Source organism: Nomascus leucogenys, chromosome 12 (genome assembly GCF_006542625.1).
Source record: "Nomascus leucogenys isolate Asia chromosome 12, Asia_NLE_v1, whole genome shotgun sequence".
Lineage (NCBI taxonomy): Eukaryota > Metazoa > Chordata > Mammalia > Primates > Hylobatidae > Nomascus > Nomascus leucogenys.
Window position 1 is genome coordinate 13,911,170 of NC_044392.1, and position 19,315 is coordinate 13,930,484.

A 19,315-nucleotide genomic window follows, 5' to 3' on the forward strand; every position below is an offset into this window, starting at 1 on the left:
ATCATGGCTCACTGCAGCCTCAACCTCCTAGGCTCAAGCGATCCTCCAACCTCAGAGATTCTAATTTCTTTCTTTCTTTTTTTTTTTTTTTTTGAGACAGAATCTCGCTGTGTCACCCAGGCTGGAGTGCAGTGGTGCGATCTTGGCTCACTGCAAGCTCTGCCTCCGAGGTTCATGCCATTCTCCTGCCTCAGCCTCCTGAGTAGCTGGGACTACAGGTGCCTGCCACCACGCCCAGCTAACTTTTTGTATTTTTAGTAGAGACAGGGTTTCACCGTGTTAGCCAGGATGGTCTTGATCTCCTGACCTCGTGATCCGCCCACCTAGGCCTCCCAAAGTGCTGGGATTACAGGCGTGAGCCACCGCGCCCAGCCAGATTCTAATTTCTTAAACGATTTTCTTTTTTACCTAGATCACTGATATCTCAAACCATTCCTCTTTGTCAATAATTTGATTTTCAGTGGTGTCTATGCCATTCTTTTGCTATTTTAAAATTTATTAACTCTGTAATCATTTAATCCTTTTTTTGTTTGTTTTCGTTTTTTGAGACCGAGTATCACTCTGTCACCCAGGCTGGAGTGCAATGGCACAATCTAGGCTCACTGCAACCCCTGCCTCTTGGGTTCAAGCAATTCTCCTGCCTCAGCCTCCCAAGTAGCTGGGACTACAGGCACATGCCACCATGCCTGGCTAATTTTTGTATTTTTAGTAGAGACGGGGTTTCACTGTGTTAGCTAGGATGGTCTCGATCTCCTGACCTTGTGATCCACCTGCCTCTGCCTCCCAAAGTGCTGGGATTATAGGCATGAGCCACTGTGCCTGGCCAATCCTCTTTTTTTTTTACTTCTGTAATATCCTCTTTTTTATCATCTCATTACTGAACTTTTATTTATTAAATTCATGTTGTAATAAGTAGTTTTATGGTTATATAGTTGCATAGTTCTAAGAAAATTTCTTCTGTTTCTTGAGTTATATTCTTTTCAGGATAGCTTATTTGTCTTTTACAGGACATTTTTCTTGCTTTCATTTTGTTTTCTGTAGTATATTTGTGCAGCTGACATTCTGATTCTTTTGAGCTTACTCATGCTTGAGTCATGGCTCTGCCCAGATGTTTTATTTGTTTTGATATAACATAAATGAATTGTCTCTTTTCCTTCTGTATCTGAGCCAGCTACCATGTAAGTACTGGTGTGGAGAAACTGGGGCTCTTATGCACTGTTGGTGGGATTGTAAAATAGTGAAAATGCCATGGAAACAGTATGTAGCTTCCTCAGAAAATTAAACATCATAGTTCTCTACCATATGATCCAGTAATCCCACTTCTAAATATATATCCAAAAGAACTGAAAGCAAGGTCTTGAAGAGATGTCTGTACACCCACGTTCACTGCAGCACTATTCACAATAGCCAAGAGGTGGCAGCAACTCAAATGTCTGTCAGAAGATAAATGGATGACAAAATGTGGTACATACATACAATGGAATATTATTCAGCCTTAAAAAAAACGAAATCTGTTATATGCTACAGCATGGACAAACCTTGAGGACATTATGCTAAGTAAAATAAGCCAGTCACAAAAAGGCAAATATTGTATGATTTCACTTAGATGAGATATTTAAAGTAGAATCATGGGTAGCAAGGCCTTGTGGGGAGAAAAAAATGGGGAGCTGTTGTTTGATAGGTATAGAATTTCAGATTTGCAAGATGAAAGTTCTCGAGATCTGTTTCACCACAATGTGAACACATTTAACACTACTCAACTGTTCACTTAAAAATGGCCACTTAGGGCTGGGTGCGGTGGCTCATGCCTGTAATCCCCAGCACTTTGGGGGCTGAGGCGAGTGGACTACGGGTCAGGAGTTCAATACCAGCCCAGCCAATATAGTGAAACCCCATATCTACTAAAAATACAAAAATGAGCTGGGTGTGGTGGCATACGCCTGTAGTCCCAGCTGCTTGGGAGGCTGAGGCAGGAAAATTGCTTGAACCTGGGAGGTGGAGGTTACAGTGAGCCAAGACTGCGCCATTGCATTCCAGCCTGGGAAACAGAGCAAGACTCCCTCTCAAAAAAAAAAAGGCCACTTAGAATGGGCCACACGGTGGCTCACTGAAAATCAAATTATTGACAAAGAGGAATGGTTTGAGATATGTTTGAACCTGTAATCCCAGCACTTTGGGAGGCCGAGGTGGGCGGATCACTTGAGGTCAGGAGTTCAAGACCAGCCTGGCCAACATGGTGAAACTCCATCTCTACTAAAAATACAAAAATTAGCTGGGCGTGGTGGCGCATACCTGTAATCCCAGCTACTCAGGAGGCTGAGGCAGGAGAATCACTTGAACCCAGGAGGCAGAGGTCGCAGTGAGCCAAGATTGCACTACTGCACTCCAGCCTGGGTGACACAGTGAGACTCCATCTCAAAAAATGAAAAACAAAAACCAAAGCCAAACCAAACCAAACCAAACCAAAACAAAAAAACAAAGGTTAGAATGGTACATTTTATGTTATGTGTTTTTTTTTTTTACCACTTTTTTTTTAAAGGGGGTTTATAACACTGTCAGAAAGACAGTCCTGTTCTCCTCACAGCTGCTTTGCTTTACTCTTTTGCACGATTTGGCTCTACCTTGGCAAGAAAAGATAGGGAAACAGGCTTATGCAGTGAAGAAAAGCCTTCATCCTGTCTCATGGGAAAAATATTCACATACTTTTGTCAATTTCACACAGTATAGTCTAGTTTTCATTCCCACTTTCCCATCAACTGGGTGGTTTTATTTCGTTTTAAGACAAGGAGAATTGCCAGAAGAAAAAACCCTAGGGCTTACTTCTGTAGGATGGATCCCTTAATGACCAGCTCTTCATCCAAGTCTGCTTCATTAGCCATGAAGAGCAGCCTCTTTCCTGTGCTGTCCACTCCAATGAAGTCACGCTGCTCCACTGAATCATACAAAAGAAAAAAAAAAATGAAATAAAGCCATTTGCCCTGCCTGTATGAATACACCAGGGAACACAGTATCTGCTCAGTGCTCTTGGAAACAACACAGGATTGAAGGGTGGGTGCAGTGGCTCACGCCTGTAATCCCAACACTTTGGGAGGCCGAGGTGGGTGGATCACCTGGGGTCAGGACTTTGAGACCAGCCTGGCCAACATGGCAAAAGACTGTCTCTACTAAAAATACAAAAATTAGCCGAGTGTGGTGGTACGCCCTGTAGTCCCAGCTGCTTGAGAGGCTGAGGCAGGAGAATTACTTGAACCCGGGAGGTGGAGGTGGCAGTGAGCTGAGACTGTGCCACTGTAGTGCACTCCAGCTTGGGTGACACAGTGAGATTCCATCTCAAAAAAAAAAACAGGATTGAGATGAGAGAGGAGCCATAATAAGTGTGTTAGGCCATTTTGCGTTACTATAAAGAATCTGCGACAAGGTAATTTACAAAGAAAGATTTATAATTTATAATTGTCTCATGGTTCTGCAGGGTATACAGGAAGCATACAGGAGGTTTCTGGGGAAGCCTCAGGGAACTTTTTACTCATGGCAGAAGGTAAAGCGAGAGCAGGCTGGTCACATGGCAAGAGAGGGAATAAGAGAGAGCTGGGGATGAGATGCCATACACCTTTAAATGAGAACTCACTCACTATCACAAGAACAGCACCAAGCCATGAGGGATCTGCACCCATGACCCAAACACCTCCCACCAGGCCCTACCTCCAACACTGGGGATTACATTTCAACAAGAGATTTGGGGGAACATCCAAACTATACCAATGAGTGTCCTATAGCACATGCCATGGTGTTTAAAACATGGGTGATCAAATTTGTTTCGTACCGCTCTAAAGGATATTATTAAGTTAATTGGTGAAGTTTAAACAAGGTCTGTATGTTAAAGTATGGTACCAATGTAATTTCCTGTTTTGAGAGACTATCATTTTTGGAGGAGAGCAAGGAAATACATATTGATATATTTAAAGGCAAAGGGAAATCATATCTACAACTTCTCAGATAGCTCAGAAAATAATAATTATATATATTATGTATGCATTATATATATTGAATATATATAACAAAGAAAGAGAGCATGGCTGGGCAGTGGTTCATGCCTGTAATTCCAGCACTTTGGGAGGCTGAGGCGGAAGCATTAACTTGAGCCCAGGAATTTGAGATCAGCCTGGGCAACACTGCAAGACTTCATCTCTACAAATAATAAAAAAATTAGCTGGGCATGGTGGCATGAACCTATAGTGAGGAAGCTGAGGGCTTCCCTTTAGCCTGGGAGGCTAAGGCTGCAGTGAGCCATGACTGCTGTACTGCACTCCAGCTTGGGTGACAGACCAAGACCTTCTCTCAAAAATAAATAAATAGGCCGGGCATTGTGGCTCACCCTGTAATCCCAGCACTTTGGGAGGCCGAGGCAGGTGGATCACCTGAGGTCAGGAGTTCCAGACCAGCCTGGCCAACATGGTGAAACTCATCTCTACTAAAAATTAAAAAATCAGCTGCCGAGTGTGGTGGTGGGTGCCTGTAATCCCAGCTACTTGGGAGGCTGAGGCAGGAGAATCACTTGAACTTGGGAGGCAGAGGCTGCAGTGAGCTGAGATCACGCCACTGCACTCCAGCCTGGGCGACAGAGTGAGACTCCATCGCAACAAATAAATAAATAAATAAATAAATAAATAAATAAATAAATAAATAAAGTTTATTTATTTAGGGCACTTCATTTTTTTTAAAAGAATTTTCTCTTTGCAAATAATAACCTAGGTCTTCTTACTGTGAAAATGGGAATAATATTATTTAAAGTCATCCACATTTAACCAACATTAACTACAGGCAGTAGATTCTATGCTATGGGTAGTGTATATTTTATTATGTGTGAAGAGGTCTTGGTAGACAGTGATCTTACACGCTGCTATATTATTGCTATTTTCTATGTCATACTTCTCTTCCCCGACTAGATTATAAACTTTTCAAAGGCAGGCTTCTGATTCTTTTCTATCTCCCATAACATCTAGTACAGTGTTATATACTTAATAATATGTGCTACTAACATCTGTACAGTATCTATAGCTTACAGAAACATTTTCTCATAGTGACAAAATAGCAGAATGATTAAGAACAGAACTTCTGGAGCCAGACCGCCTGGGTATGAATCCCAGCTCAGCCAATTACCAGTTTATGTTAGAGCAAGTTACTTAACCTCTCTGTTCCTCAACCTCTCTGTTCCTCAGTGTCATCTATAAAATGGGGATAATAATAGTGTTTGTCTCACAGGTTTATTATGCAGATTAAGTGAATATTTGTAAAGCATTTATAATAGTGTTATTAACTAAAACATTAAATAAAATGTTAAGTTTAAAAATTAAACAAAATACACCCTCTAATTTAATCCTCACAACAACCACATAAAGCAATGCCTCAATACCTCTTTACATAGGAGAAACAGAAAGTTTAGCTCTAGGAAAAATGAGATCTGTAAAGATGAATTTGCTTCCTACTGACAGACAATGGCTGCTAAATAACAGAGTATGTTTCACTGTTGGCTAAAGCTGCCTGTATACCTATAACCAAATATATTATTCGATTGTGCAATATGTTTAGCTCAGGTATTTGAAAGTATTCAAGATCACCAATCAGATGGTCTCTGGTCATCTCATATGCAGTGTTTGAATATAAATGAGGAAAAACAATTATAAAAAATTATATGTTGGGGTTTTTTAGTTCAATAACCAAATGAAATCCAAAAAAGGAAGAGCAAATGCTGCCAATCTGAAGCTAAATTTTGCAGAGAATTTCAAATGCCACATAGCAGCTTAGACATATATCAACTTATACATTACATGGAAACTTGAGAATGTAACAAAGTCTGTAAGGGTCTCATTATGAGCCAGCCATTTAAAAAAGAAACACAGAGATGTTATTTTTGGATATAATTTGGAATGCTTCCCCTACCCAAGTCCTAAGGCTCACAGAAACCTTGAATCACTGATGTCCTGGGAGCAATAATTTCCATCCAGCCAATTTTTCAGCTATGTTGCACTTTAGTCATTTTTCTCTCCCTCTCAGACCCTCCACCTTGTATTGCTTCTTTGCAGCTATTATAGTAACTGGGACTTCAGAATGTGATACAAATTATAGAAACTTGGAAAGGTTTCTTTCTGTTCTGCTTTAGCAAAATAGGAATTTCACTATGGGAGCAGAGCAGGTAATTGTAGAATGTCTTCCTAAGAAGAAAGGCTACACAAACTTAAGAAAGCAGACAAAACTGAACTTCTATTAAAAAAAAATCTGTCATATTCAAGTATTCACATTTTTTCCCCTAGTTGATTTTTACTTTTCTGACTGATTCTTCTGTCTCATCTACAGGCATTTTGCTTATCCATTCATTCATTGATTGATTCATTCTACCAATAAATATCTTTGTACACCTACCCTATGGCAGGTGCTATGTCTAGAGTTAGGAATTCCAACTCATTTTATAAGGCCAGCATGATCCTGATGCCAAAACCAGGCAAGGATATTATGAGAAAGGAACATGCAAATTTACTCATTAGCAGGTCAAAATAGTATGTCGAGTAGATTAAAAAGGGCCACAAACTTGTTGGAGCTCCTCCTATCCAAAGGTAAGGTTAGTTCTCTATCCTTTATATCTGGGCTTGCTCCGTAACTAGCTTTGAACTAACAGAGCGCAGCTGAAGTGACAGTGTGTGTTCTGAGTTTAGGCTTCAAGAGACTTTGTAGCTTCTGCTGTCATGCTTAGAACCTGCTGCTGCTACCTTGTAAACAAGCCTGGGCTAACCCTCTGGATGGTAAGAGACTAGATGAAAAGAAAAATCTAGCTGTCAAGGCTGAGGCTCTCTATATATTTTTTTCTTTTTTTTTGAGGTGCAGTCTTGCTCTGTTGCCCAGGCTAGAGTGCAGTGGCACAATATTGGCTCACTGCAACCTCCACCTCTCGGGTTCAAGCAATTCTCTTGCCTCAAACTCCCAAGTAGCTGGGACCACAGGCATGTGCTACCACGTCCAGCTAATTTTTGCATTTTTAGTAGGAATGGGGTTTTGCCATGTTGGCCAGGCTGGTCTCAAACTCCTGACCTTAGGTGACCCACCCACCTCCCAAAGTGCTGGGATTACAGGTGTAAGCCACTGTGCCCAGCCAAGGCTCTATACATATTAATTAGCCCAGTTACAGGAGACTAAGATAAGAATGATGGTTGCCTCCTGGTATTCACATCCTTGTATATCCCTTCTTCTTGAATGTGGGCTGGCCTAGTGACTTGCTTCTAACCAACAGAATGTGGCAAAGGTAATAAAATGTTACTTCTATAATTAGGTTACATAAGATTGTGACTTCTGCCTTTCTAGAAGAGTTTCTCCCTTGCTGGCTTTGATGAAGTAAGTTTCCATGTTGGAAAGGCCCAAGTGATAAAGAAAGGAGGGTGGCTTCTGGCCGACAGTGTGGTGGAAACTGAGGTTCAGTCCAACAGTCCTAGGGAAATGAAATTCTCCCAACAACCAAGTAAGCTTGGAACCAAATCCCTTCCCAGTTGAGCCTTCAGATGAGACTCCAGCCCTAGCTGACATCTTGACTGCAGACTTCTGAAAGACTCCGGTGGACTAGCTAAGCCATGCCTGGATTCTTGGCCCACAGTGTTGTTTTAAACTGTTAAATGTGTGGCAACTTTTATAAGTAATTAATTGTTAAAACACTAGCTGATATCACTTGAACAGAGATGAGCCATCTTGGCTACACTTAGGCCAAACTGCCAACCTACAGACTCATAAGCAAGTAAATGTTTGTCGTTTTAAGCCACTAGAGTTTAGGAACGTTTGTTATGTAGTAAAAACTAACACAACGTGTAAAAGGATAAGCCATGACCAAGTTGGGTTTATCCCAGGTACCCAGGTATCATCATCACATCATCAGAGAAAAAACCATATACCACTTGATAGATGCAGAAAAAGCATCTGATAAAATTTATATCCTTAGGCCAAGAAACTCCCAATAAATCAGAACTAGAAAGGAACTTTCTCAATCTGATGACAAGTACCTATAAAAATGTATAGTAGGCTGGGCATAGTGGCTCATGCCTATAATCCCAGCACTTTGGGAGGCCAAGGCAGGTGGATCATTTGAGGCTAGGAGTTCAAGATCAGCCTGGCTAACATGGTGAAACCTCACACCAAAACACAAATATTAGCTGGGCGTGGTGGCACATGCCTGTAATCCCAGCTACTTGGGAGGTTGAGGCAGGAGAATTGCTTGAACCCAGGAGGCGAAGGTTGCAGTGAGCCAAGATTGTGCCACTGCACTCTAGCCTGGACAACAGAGACAGACTGTCTCAAAACGAACAAACACACACACACATACACACACACACACACACACACACACACACACACACACACACCCCTATAGTAATAAACATCATTTTAACTGGAGAGATGTTGAAAATATTCCTTTTAAAATCAGGAATGAGAAAAGGGTGCCAACTAGCATCATTTGTACACATAATTTTATTGGAGGTCCTGGCCAGCACAGTAAGACAAGAAGAAGAAACCAGAAATTTAGACTACTGGGTGGGGGTGGGGGGTCTACGGCCATATCACCCTGAAGGTATCTGATCTCATCTGATCTATGCAGCGTCAGGCCTAGTTAGTACTTGCATGGAAGTCTGCTTAGGAATACCATGTGATAAACAAACAAACAAACAAAAAACTATTGTGAGACCTTTGTCAAAGAATACAAAATTTCACTTAGGAGGAATAAGCTCATGAAGAGACCTAATACAACCTGGTGACTAGTTAGTAACGATGTATTGTATTCTTGAAAATTCCTAAGAGAGTAGATTTTAAGTGTTCTCATTTGAAGAACTTTGGAAACAAAAAGATGCTATAAGCTCCCCCTCCCATCCCAAGAAAAAGAGGAAAAAAGTGTTTCGTGCAAAGAATCAAGAATCAGAATGATGTTGGACTTCTTAAAAGAAAAGCTAGAAGAGAGTAAAACAAAACAAAACAAAAAAAACCTTCAAAATTTTGAGGGGATATGATTTCCAAGAGAAGTTTATATCCAGCCAAAATATGAAACAAATATGTGGGCAGAATAAAGACATTTTCAGGGATACAAAAGCTCAAAAATTTACTTCTCACAATCTCTATCTCAGGAGGCTTCCAGAGGATGTGTCCTACAGAAAATGTGGGTATAAAGTAAGAAAGAAGAAAACATGAGGTTCAAGATATGACAGTGAAGGGTGAACCTAAAATGACAGCTCTACAGCAGGGCAACTAACTCAGATTAGAAAAGCTTTAGGAGAGGTACCTTGAAGAATTTGAAACTGAGAGGACATCTAGTGTGTTGCAATGTAAGGCGAGGAAATTCACACAATTGGAGCTTGGGTTGAATTAGTGATAAATACATAAAAAACAAGCAAATGAAAAAACAAGACAATCTTTAGGAAAACAACAGGAGGAAAGAGAAAAGTAATCATATACTACAAGACTCAACTGTGAATACTATTTATACAGTCATGATAATATTCTGAACATAAAATATTCAGTTAATTAATAATACAATATGAATAATTGTATTAGGAAATTGGGCCAAATATAAGGTTGCATACATGTAGTGGGGGCAGAGCATGTGGTAAAATAGAACCAAATCTTTACATTCTATAGTAAGAAGTGAACAGATAATTCTTAAAGCTAAAAAAATTAAGACACAGTAAATAAAGGCATGTTATTTGGAGATATGGAGTTAAATCCAAAAAATTAGCTAGAAATGTTGAAAGTGGCATCTCTAAGTGGGGTGGGGATAGATAGGGTGAGGGGCTGCTATTTATTATAATATATCTTAGATAATTAGATACTCTTTAAATTTTGGGCATATAAAACTTTGATAAAGATAAAAACTAATTCAAAAAAGAAATAGAAAGCACAGGTTATGGAATCAGAAGGCATGGGTTTGAGTTCTGGCTCTTACCACTTACCACTGATGTTATCTTGAGCAACTGTCCACAAAATGCTATTAGGCCATAAATGGGTTAAAAAACAAAAAAACTTGGTAAATAAGAAAATTATGGCTGGGCACGGTGGCTCACACCTGTAATCCCAGCACTTTGGGAGGCCGAGGCGGGAAGATCACCTGAGGTTGGGAGTTTGAGACCAGCCTGACCAAAATGGAGAAACCCCATCTCTACTAAAAATACAAAATTAGCCAGGCATGATGACACATGCCTGTAATCCCAGCTACTCGGGAGGCTGAGGCAAGAGAATCACTTGAATCCAGGAGGTGGAGGTTGCAGTGAGCTGAGATTGTGCCATTGCACTCCAACCTGGGCAACAAGAGCGAAACAGGCTGGGCGCAGTGGCTCACACCTGTAATCCCAGCACTTTGGGAGGCTGAGGCAGGTGGATCACGAGGTAAGGAGTTCAAGACCAGCCTGGCCAAGATGGTAAAACCCCGTCTTTACTAAAAAATACAAAAAATTAGCTGGGTGCAGTGGCAGGAGTCTGTAATCCCAGCTACTCGGGAGGATGAGGCAGGAGAATTGCTTGAACTCGGAGGACGGAGGTTGCAGTGAGCCAAGATTGCGCCACTGCGATCTAGCCTGGGTGACAGAGACTCTGTCTCAAAAACAAAACAAAACAAAACAAATTCAATTTTGAGTACGTAGGAATTTCAAGTCACTTTATTTTTATTTTGTTTTTTTAATTTTTTAAATTTGTTATTATTATTTATTTATTTATTTTGAGAAGGAGTTTTGTTCTTGTTGCCCAGGCTGGAGTGCAGTGGTGATCCCAGCTCACTACAACCTCCGCCTCCCAGGTTCAAGCGATTCTCCTGCCTTAGCCTCCCAAGTAGCTGGGATTACAGGCACCCACCACCACGCCCAGCTAATTTTTGTATTTTTAGTAGAGACAGGGTTTCACCATGTTGGCCAGACTGGTCTTGAATTCCCGGCCTCAGCCTCCGAAAGTGCTGGGATTATAGGCGTGAGCTACCACGCCTGGCCTACTTTAAGTTATTTTTTAAAATGGGGTGGGATTTGGAAGACTGAGAGCAGAAAATAGTTAACACAGAAGCCCAAACAGGTTTTTTTTGGTAGTACAGCTTCAAGGGAAATAAAGAAAGCTGTAGCAAAAGAAATACTGTACAGGCTCAGAACTGCCTGCCAACATCTGTTAGTGCAGAGGGAGCTAAGCCGATTAAGAGGTGACAGCCAAGTAAGAGTTTTCACTCATGGTTCTGAAGTACATTAACATGTACTGATTCTAGTCTGGGCCAAGGCTATATAACTCTGAGAACTGAGGAGTTTGGGAAATACTACAGTGAATTGGATTGGTTAAATAAAGTTTCCTAGAACATTTTCCATTTCAAGTATTCCAAGAGATAAAGTGGAACTATAGAGACAATAATCAATGATTTGTGTCATTAAATCATAATAGTATTAAACAATTACATAGAGGAATGTATAGGAAAAAAAAGCCCCCTACTAAACATATTATCTGCAATAAAGCAATATAAATATATTATCTTCTCACTGAAATTAAGAAAAGGAAAGTTTCTAACAAGGGATGGGAAACAGAAATTATTTTTACATATTATTGCAAGTTTAAGATATACATGTATATACGGTATCACTCAAATTCTCTTTCTATGTGTCGTCTTTACTGTTTGATGTTTGTGAATGTAAACAATTACAAATGAGAGGCTTTTATAAATTTTTTTTTTTTTGGAGATGGAGTCTTGCTCTGTTGCCCAGGGTGGAATACAGTGGCATGATCTCTGCTCACTGCAACCTCTGCCTCCCGGGTTCAAGCAATTCTCCTGCCTCAGCCTCCCGAGTAGCTGGGACAACAGGCATGCGCCACCACACCCAGCTAATTTTTTTGTATTTTTAGAGAGAGAGGGTTTCACCATGTTGGGCAGGCTGGTCTCAAACTACTGACCTCAAATGATCCTCCCGCCTTGGCCTCCCAAACTGCTGGGATTACAGGCGTTAGCCACTGCGCCCAGCCTGTAAATTCTTTTAAAAACACAATACCTAATCTAATTTTCTCCATCAGGTTCCAAGTTTCTTAAAATGCCCTATGACTGGGGAGAGTACAATGAACACTTTTTTGTGTCTCCTTGAGGGTAGGAATATTGTGGCATTTTGGTTTTTTTTTCCCGTTTCTATAGCCTTGGTGCCTAGTTTAGGAGTTGGCATAATACATACTCAGTAACTGTGGTAAGCTGATCTCTTCACCCTTTCACTCAGTAAGTAGTATCAAGCAATGGTGAGACAATGGCTGAATAATAATGGTATCTACTGATGAAAAAAAAGAAATGAGGTTTCTCAGAGTTTAGAACCCCATTTCCCCGCACAGCCTTAGCTGGGTTTCTGGGTCTTGCTTACACTTCTAAGTTGTCCATTTTTTTCCTGAGAAAAAAATTTTTTTTTCAACAGTTAGTACCTTCTAGAAAATGCTAGAAAGCAGGGCTGTTTGAATCACTAGAAAAGTTACATGTGGGCTGGGCGCGGTAGCTCATGGCTGTAATCCTAGCCCTTTGGGAGGCCAAGGCGGGTGGATCACTTGAGGTCAGGAGTTCAAAACCAGCCTGGCCAACATGGTGAAAGCCCATCTCTACTAAAAAAAAAAAAAAAAAAAAAAATTAGCTGGGTGTGGTGGTGGACGCCTGTAAACCCACCTATTTGGGAGGCTGAGGCAGGAGAATTGCTTGAACCCGGGAGGCGGAGGTTGCAGTGAGCCAAGATCGTGCCATTGCACTCCAGCCTGGGTAACAGAATGAGACTCTGTCTCAAAAAAAGTTACATGTGAGCCTTCCAAAGAGGCTTGTCTAGACACTTGTCACTACGAGTTTCCCTTCAAACTTACAAGCTATTATGGTAAAAATGCAAATAAAAACACTGATATTCTGTGGTTTTTAAAGCACTGCCATTTTATGTGAAATAAATATGTGATATAGAATGTTTACAAAGTTATTAAATGAGATTTGTTAAGTTTCAGTACCAAATTACAATAGCAATTACAAATTATTAAGCATCTACTATCTTTCAGGTAACAAATGGGCCACATGCCATATAAACATGTCATTTAATTCTCACAAAAATCCTGAAAGGATTCAAGCTCACTTTATAACAGAAGAAAACAAAATTCATGAAGATCAAGGTAATTTGTCCAAAATCCCACAGCTTTTGAGAACTGAAACCCAGTCTGAACTCTATAGACCTTGTGCTCTTAACAATCATTGTACAGTGTTAGGTATTTATTTAAAAATCTTGAAACCATTTCTAAACATAAAATTAATAGACAATGTAGTCAGTATCAGTCTGCTAGATCCATATTGCTAAAAGCATTACAAGCTCACGCGCTCTTGTAATACCTACTTATGAATCCAACTATAGCTCAGACTAACATCTTTAGGATTTTAAACTGCTAGTGCTCAGGTCTACCTTCACTTACCTGGGGTGGGGGGCAAGAAGAGCTGCCTTTATAAGCAGGCCATTCAATAATATTTATTGATTGCTCACCATGGGACATAACTGGGCCAGGTGCTGGGAATAAAATAAAACAGATATAATCCCTTCCCTTATGGAGCTTATAGTCCAGTAGGGGAAAGAGTAAATAAGAGAGCAGGCTGCTATATGTAGGCAAACAAAAGGATATAATTTATATTAAAAGGTCAGGATAGGTCTTAGAAAATAACTTGAAGGCTAAGCTGGATTTGGAATATATGTGTTCCGAGGAGAAAGGGGCTAGAGAGCATTTCAGGCAAGGAAGCTGTATAAAGACTTATAGCAGGAATGAAATACTCCAAAAAGTCTAAACATGAATTTGATCCTGCCCTCTTTAGTATCTGTATCTCCTATAAATCTTCTGAGAAGAAAGTGGCAAGGGGAAGAAAGGTGGCTCCAGAAACATCCAGAGATTAGCCATTCCCCTAGAAGTAAGAACACCATTTGAGGAAGTTGGGTCTAGAAGATCTAGACTATTAAACAATATCTGGGAAACAGTGGACTGCAGGCTGTTCTAGCACACAACAGCAGCCAAGAGGCATGCCAAATATATAATCTGAAAAACTTACGATTCTTTAAAAAATGCTTATGATGGAAATGCATAGCATTCTATGGGAGGAATTTAAAACTCAGTTATTTAGGTGAATCTTAGCCTTCAAATGTAACAAAATATAGGTATTGAGGAGTTTAAAATTTCATATTAAGAATGAAAACTTGAGCCAGGAGTGATGGCTGGTACCTGTAATACCAGCTACTTGGCAGGCTGAGGTGGGAGAACTGCTTGAGGTCAAGAGTTTGAGACCAGCCTGGGCAACATAATGAGACCTAATCTCTCTCTCTCTCTCTCTCTCTGTTTTTTTGGGACAGAGTGAGACTCTGGAGTGCAGTGGCATGATCATGGCTCACTGTAGCCTCGACATCCTGGGCTCAAGCGATCCTCCCACCTCAGCCTCCCAGGTAGCTGGGACTAGAGGTTCACATGCCACCATGTCCAGCTAATTTTTAAAAAATTGTTTGTAGAGATGGGGTTTCACCGCGTTACCCAGGCTGGTCTCAAACTCCTGGGCTCAAGCCATCTGTTTGCCTCGGCTTCCCAAAGTGCTAGGATTATGGTCCTGAGCCATGGTGCCCCCCAGTATCTTTAAAAAAAGAAAGAAAGAAAGAGGCCAAGTGTGGTGACTCATGCCTGTAATCCCAGCACTTTGGGAGGCTGAGGCAGGGAAATCGCTTTTGAGCTCGTGAGTTCGAGACAGCCTGAGCAACATTGTGAAACCCTGTCCCTACAAAAAATACAAAAAGTTAGCCAGGCATGGTGGCGAGTGCCTATAGTCCCAGCTACTCGGGAGGCTGAGGTGGGAGGACTGCTTGAGCCTGGGAAGTGGAGGTTGCAGCGAGCCAAGATTGAGCCACTGCACTCTAGCCTCAGCAACAGAGTAAGACCCTTTCTCAAAAAAAAAAAAAAAAAAAAAAAAGAAACAAAGAAAAGGAAAGAAAAATCTTCTTAAAACATAAATCTAATCTAATTATGACACTATCTTGTTTACTTCAACAACTTCCTCACTGTTTTGGGCAAGAATTCAAACTCTTTCGTGTGATATCTGGCTCTTCTCCAGTCCTATCTGCTTCTCTGCCTCCTATACTCACACTCCAGCTATAGAAAGCTACCAGTATACATCATACTTTTCAAAGAGGATAAAGGATCCAGCTTAAAGGACTTCCATTGGTCAAACTGACAATTTAAGCATGAAAACATTTTAAAATGGATGGTAGGTAGCTAATAGTTACAGTTAATTTAAAATAGAATTATGTTGTAAATATAGTTAACAATAGAGTATGGGACATTTCAAAATTGCTAACAGAGTAAATTTCAAATGTTCTCACCATGAAAAATGTTAAGTATTTGAGGGATGGATATGTTAACTTGTTTGATTTAATTATTCCACATTGTACACATAAATTATAACATTGCTTTGTATCCCATAAATTTATACAATTATAAATCGTTAATTTACAATAAAAGAAAAGGAATTGTGAAAATCTGTGCATTTATAATGTTACTTAAGAGACAAAAACTATATATAAAGTGTATTAAAAAGTTATATCAATGCCTATGAAAAGGGAAAAATTTAAAGAAAAGTTCTAATGACAAGAATAAGTTGATTTTTTTAATTGATTTTTATAAATAGAGTACAGACAAAGGAAACAAAAAAATTAATTATGAAACATATATCTGTTTATAAAATCTGGTTATATATTTGTTTCTATCTGTGTAGGCAGAAAAGAATGAATACAGGGAATTGTAAGTAAACCAGACCTTGCAAAAGCAGAAACTATATGAAGAACAAAAAGACTGATCAGCATGAGTATCATCACATAATAATAATGTAGAAAAAGTATCCAACAATTAATCTGCAGCAGTGATCATCTGAACACAAAAAGCAACTAGAAACAAGCTTCAGTGTTATACTGGAAAATTATAATTTAACCAAACGTCCTAAAATATTAACTAGATTATTCAAATCCTAAGTATGAAGGCTCTCAGTGGCTCTATTAATAATAGTAAGAAATTAATAAGCTATACATAGTCTAATAATTGTAGCAAAATATGCCAATATATAATAATGACAAAATAGTGGTTACATAATGCTGGCAAAGCAAAACCTAAAAAATACATCATTCCAGAGGAAAACTTCAAGGAAAAAACACATCATTCAGGAAAATTTAAACTCATAAAAGGACTACTAGAATCCTAGGAAAATAAGCATCAAAATAAGTATGTTATAATCAAAATAAATATGTTATAATCCTAGGAAGATAAGTATGATTAACAACTATCGGCTGGGCACAGTGGCTCATGCCTGTAATCCTAGCACTTTGGGAGACACAGGCAGGTGGATCATGAGGTCAAGAGATAAGAGACCATCCTGGCCAACATGGTGAAACCCCGCCTCTACTAAAAATACAAAAATTAGCTGGGTGTGGTGGCGTGTGCATGTAGTCCCAGCTACTCGGGAGGCTGAGGCAGGTGAAGCGCTTGAACCCGGGACATGGAGGTTGGAGTGAACCGAGATGGTGCCACTGCACTCCAGCCTGGCAACAGAGCGAGTCTCCATCTCAAAAAAAAGAAAGAAAAAGAAAAAGAAACCACTGTCACATTTATTGGTCATATAGGGTGACTGAAGCATTGAAAAGAACCAGCCATACTAAATTTGTGATAGTAACTTTAATTCCTTTTTTCCCCCCACTGAGATGGAGTCTTGCTCTGTTACCCAGGTTGGGGTGCAGTGGCGCAATCTCGGCACACTGCAACCTCCTCCTCCTGGGTTCAAGCAATTCTCCTCCCTCAGCCTCCTGAGTAGCTGGGATTACAGGCACATGCCACCACGCCCGGCTAATATTTGTATTTTTAGTAGAGACGGGGTTTCATCATGTTGGCCAGGCTGGTCTCAAACTCCTGACCTTGTGATCCCCCCGCCTCGGCCTCCCAAAGTGCTGGGATCACAGGTGTGAGCCACCGCACCTGGCGTATTTTTAAAAGTTAACTTTAAATTAGATTTTTGTTTGTTTCTTATATACATGTATTCAATTATTTGAGCCTTAAATACAATGCAAATAGTTCTGAATGTTCCTCTCTGCATACGAAAGGACATTAAAGAATCTAATCAATAGTTATAAGCATTTTCCATTCAGGGACTATGTCTTATTTGACTTTATGTCATCAACTCCTAGCACAGAATCTGTGATGTATAGTAGATTCTTAATAAATGTTTTTTCAGGGAAAGCATGAGTGAGAATAATAATTACGAAAACTCAACAAACAAAACAAACTCCAATCTTCCTTACCTGCTTTTTTTTTCCCCTTTTGACCGGGAACAGGTTCTAAGCTATCTTGGCCTTTTCTCATCAACATAGCAAGTGATGCATCATAAGCTCTAAACAGGTCCACGACCTCATGTAAGGCAACGTCTGTTATCAGATCACAGCTCAGCACCAGCACATCTGTCTGTTAAATGGAGATAGGAAAAGTCAGTATCATAAAGTACAATGGATTACACAAATCATCACAAGACAAAATTATGATGGCTTAAAAACACACAAATCAGACAATACTCTTCAAGCATTTTTCATAGCCAAACAAGTAAAATAAATGGGGTTGTTCTCATTGAATTGTGCTGGTATAGGGTCTGGAATCTCTCTCTCCCTTGTGTACCTCAGGAACTGTGTGGGCAGTCCCTGAGACACCTCTGGAAGCCTAGGTTCTAAGAAACAGTCTGAAAACCACCACATTGTCTATTTCTATGACTATGGAATATATGATCTTATATTTATACATCTCTTTATAGTTTAAAAAAGCATTTTCACATAGTTTGATGATTTAATATGGCATAGAACAATCACTTTACTACAGTACTAGGAAATAACAGGATGAACAGAATACAATGCCTCATTCTTAGGAACTTAACATTCTATAGTAAATAATTACAATATAACCTCAGGTATGTACAAGGCACCCATTCAATCTTCTAAGAATAGCAAAAGACAGGAAACAACAGGTGCTGGACAGGATGTGGAGAAATAGGAACACTTTTACACTGTTGGTGGGACTGTAAACTAGTTCAACCATTGTGGAAGTCAGTGTGACGATTCCTCAGGGATCTAGAACTAGAAATACCATTTGACCCAGCCATCCCACTACTGGGTATATACCCAAAGGACTATAAATCATGCTGCTATAAAGACACATGCACACGTATGTTTATTGCGGCACTATTCACAATCGCAAAGACTTGGAACCAACCCAAATGTCCAACAACGATAGACTGGATTAAGAAAATGTGGCACATATACACCATGGAATACTATGCAGCCATAAAAAATGATGAGTTCATGTCCTTTGTAGGGACATGGATGAAACTGGAAACCATCATTCTCAGTAAACTATCGCAAGGACAAAAAACCAAACACCGCATGTTCTCACTCATAGGTGGGAATTGAACAATGAGAACTCATGGACACAGGAAGGGGAACATCACACTCTGGGGACTGTTGTGGGGTCGGGGGAGCGGGGAGGGACAGCATTAGGAGATATACCTAATGCTCAATGATGAGTGAATGGGTGCAGCAAACCAACATGGCACATGGATACATATGTAACAAACCTGTACATTGTGCACATGTACCCTAAAACCTAAAGTATAATAATAATAATAAATAAATAAATAAAAAATTAAAAAAAAGAATGACAGAAAGCCATTGTTATTGTTAATATTACTGGCCTCTATTTTTATAGATGAGAAAAATAAGGTCTATTACCAGTGTCTGACACACAGTTGGCATTTAATAATTGTTTAACAAATGAATGAATAAATCAACAAAAAAAAGGTTTTCTCATAGTGGTGGGCTTCCTGATTTTATATATATATATATTTCCTGACAGGGTCTTACTCTGTCACCTAGACTGGAATGCAGTGGTGCGGTCACAGCTTACTGCAGCCTTGACCTTCCAGGCTCAAGTGATCCTCCTGCCTCAGTCTCCCAAGTAGCTGGGACTACAGGTGTGTGCCACCACACTTGGCTAATTTTTGCATTTTTTGTAGAGATGGTGGTCTCCCTATGTTGCCTAGGCTAGTCTCAAACTCCTGAGCTCAAGTGATCCACTCACCTCGGCCTCCCAAAGTGCTGGGATTATAGGCATGAGCTACCATGCCTGATTATAATTCTAATATCTCAGATTAATTATAATAAAAACTAACAATGATAACTAATGTTTACTGAATGCTTACTATTGGCCAGGAATTGTGATAACACTT

General features: G+C 39.9%; 1 protein-coding gene across 2 annotated transcripts in view; it reads right to left on the reverse strand.

Annotated features, from left to right (window-relative positions):
- The window catches only part of EIF2B3 (eukaryotic translation initiation factor 2B subunit gamma), a 133,573-nt gene that overhangs the window by 75,261 nt on the left and 38,997 nt on the right, over positions 1 to 19,315 (reverse strand). For both annotated transcript variants that reach the window (XM_030823770.1, XM_030823771.1), the window contains exons 4-5: positions 17,349 to 17,508; positions 2,821 to 2,932 (exon numbers count right to left, since the gene is read on the reverse strand). In XM_030823770.1, coding sequence (XP_030679630.1) covers positions 2,821 to 2,932; positions 17,349 to 17,508 — 272 coding nt within the window. The remainder of the gene's footprint in view (positions 1 to 2,820; positions 2,933 to 17,348; positions 17,509 to 19,315) is intronic.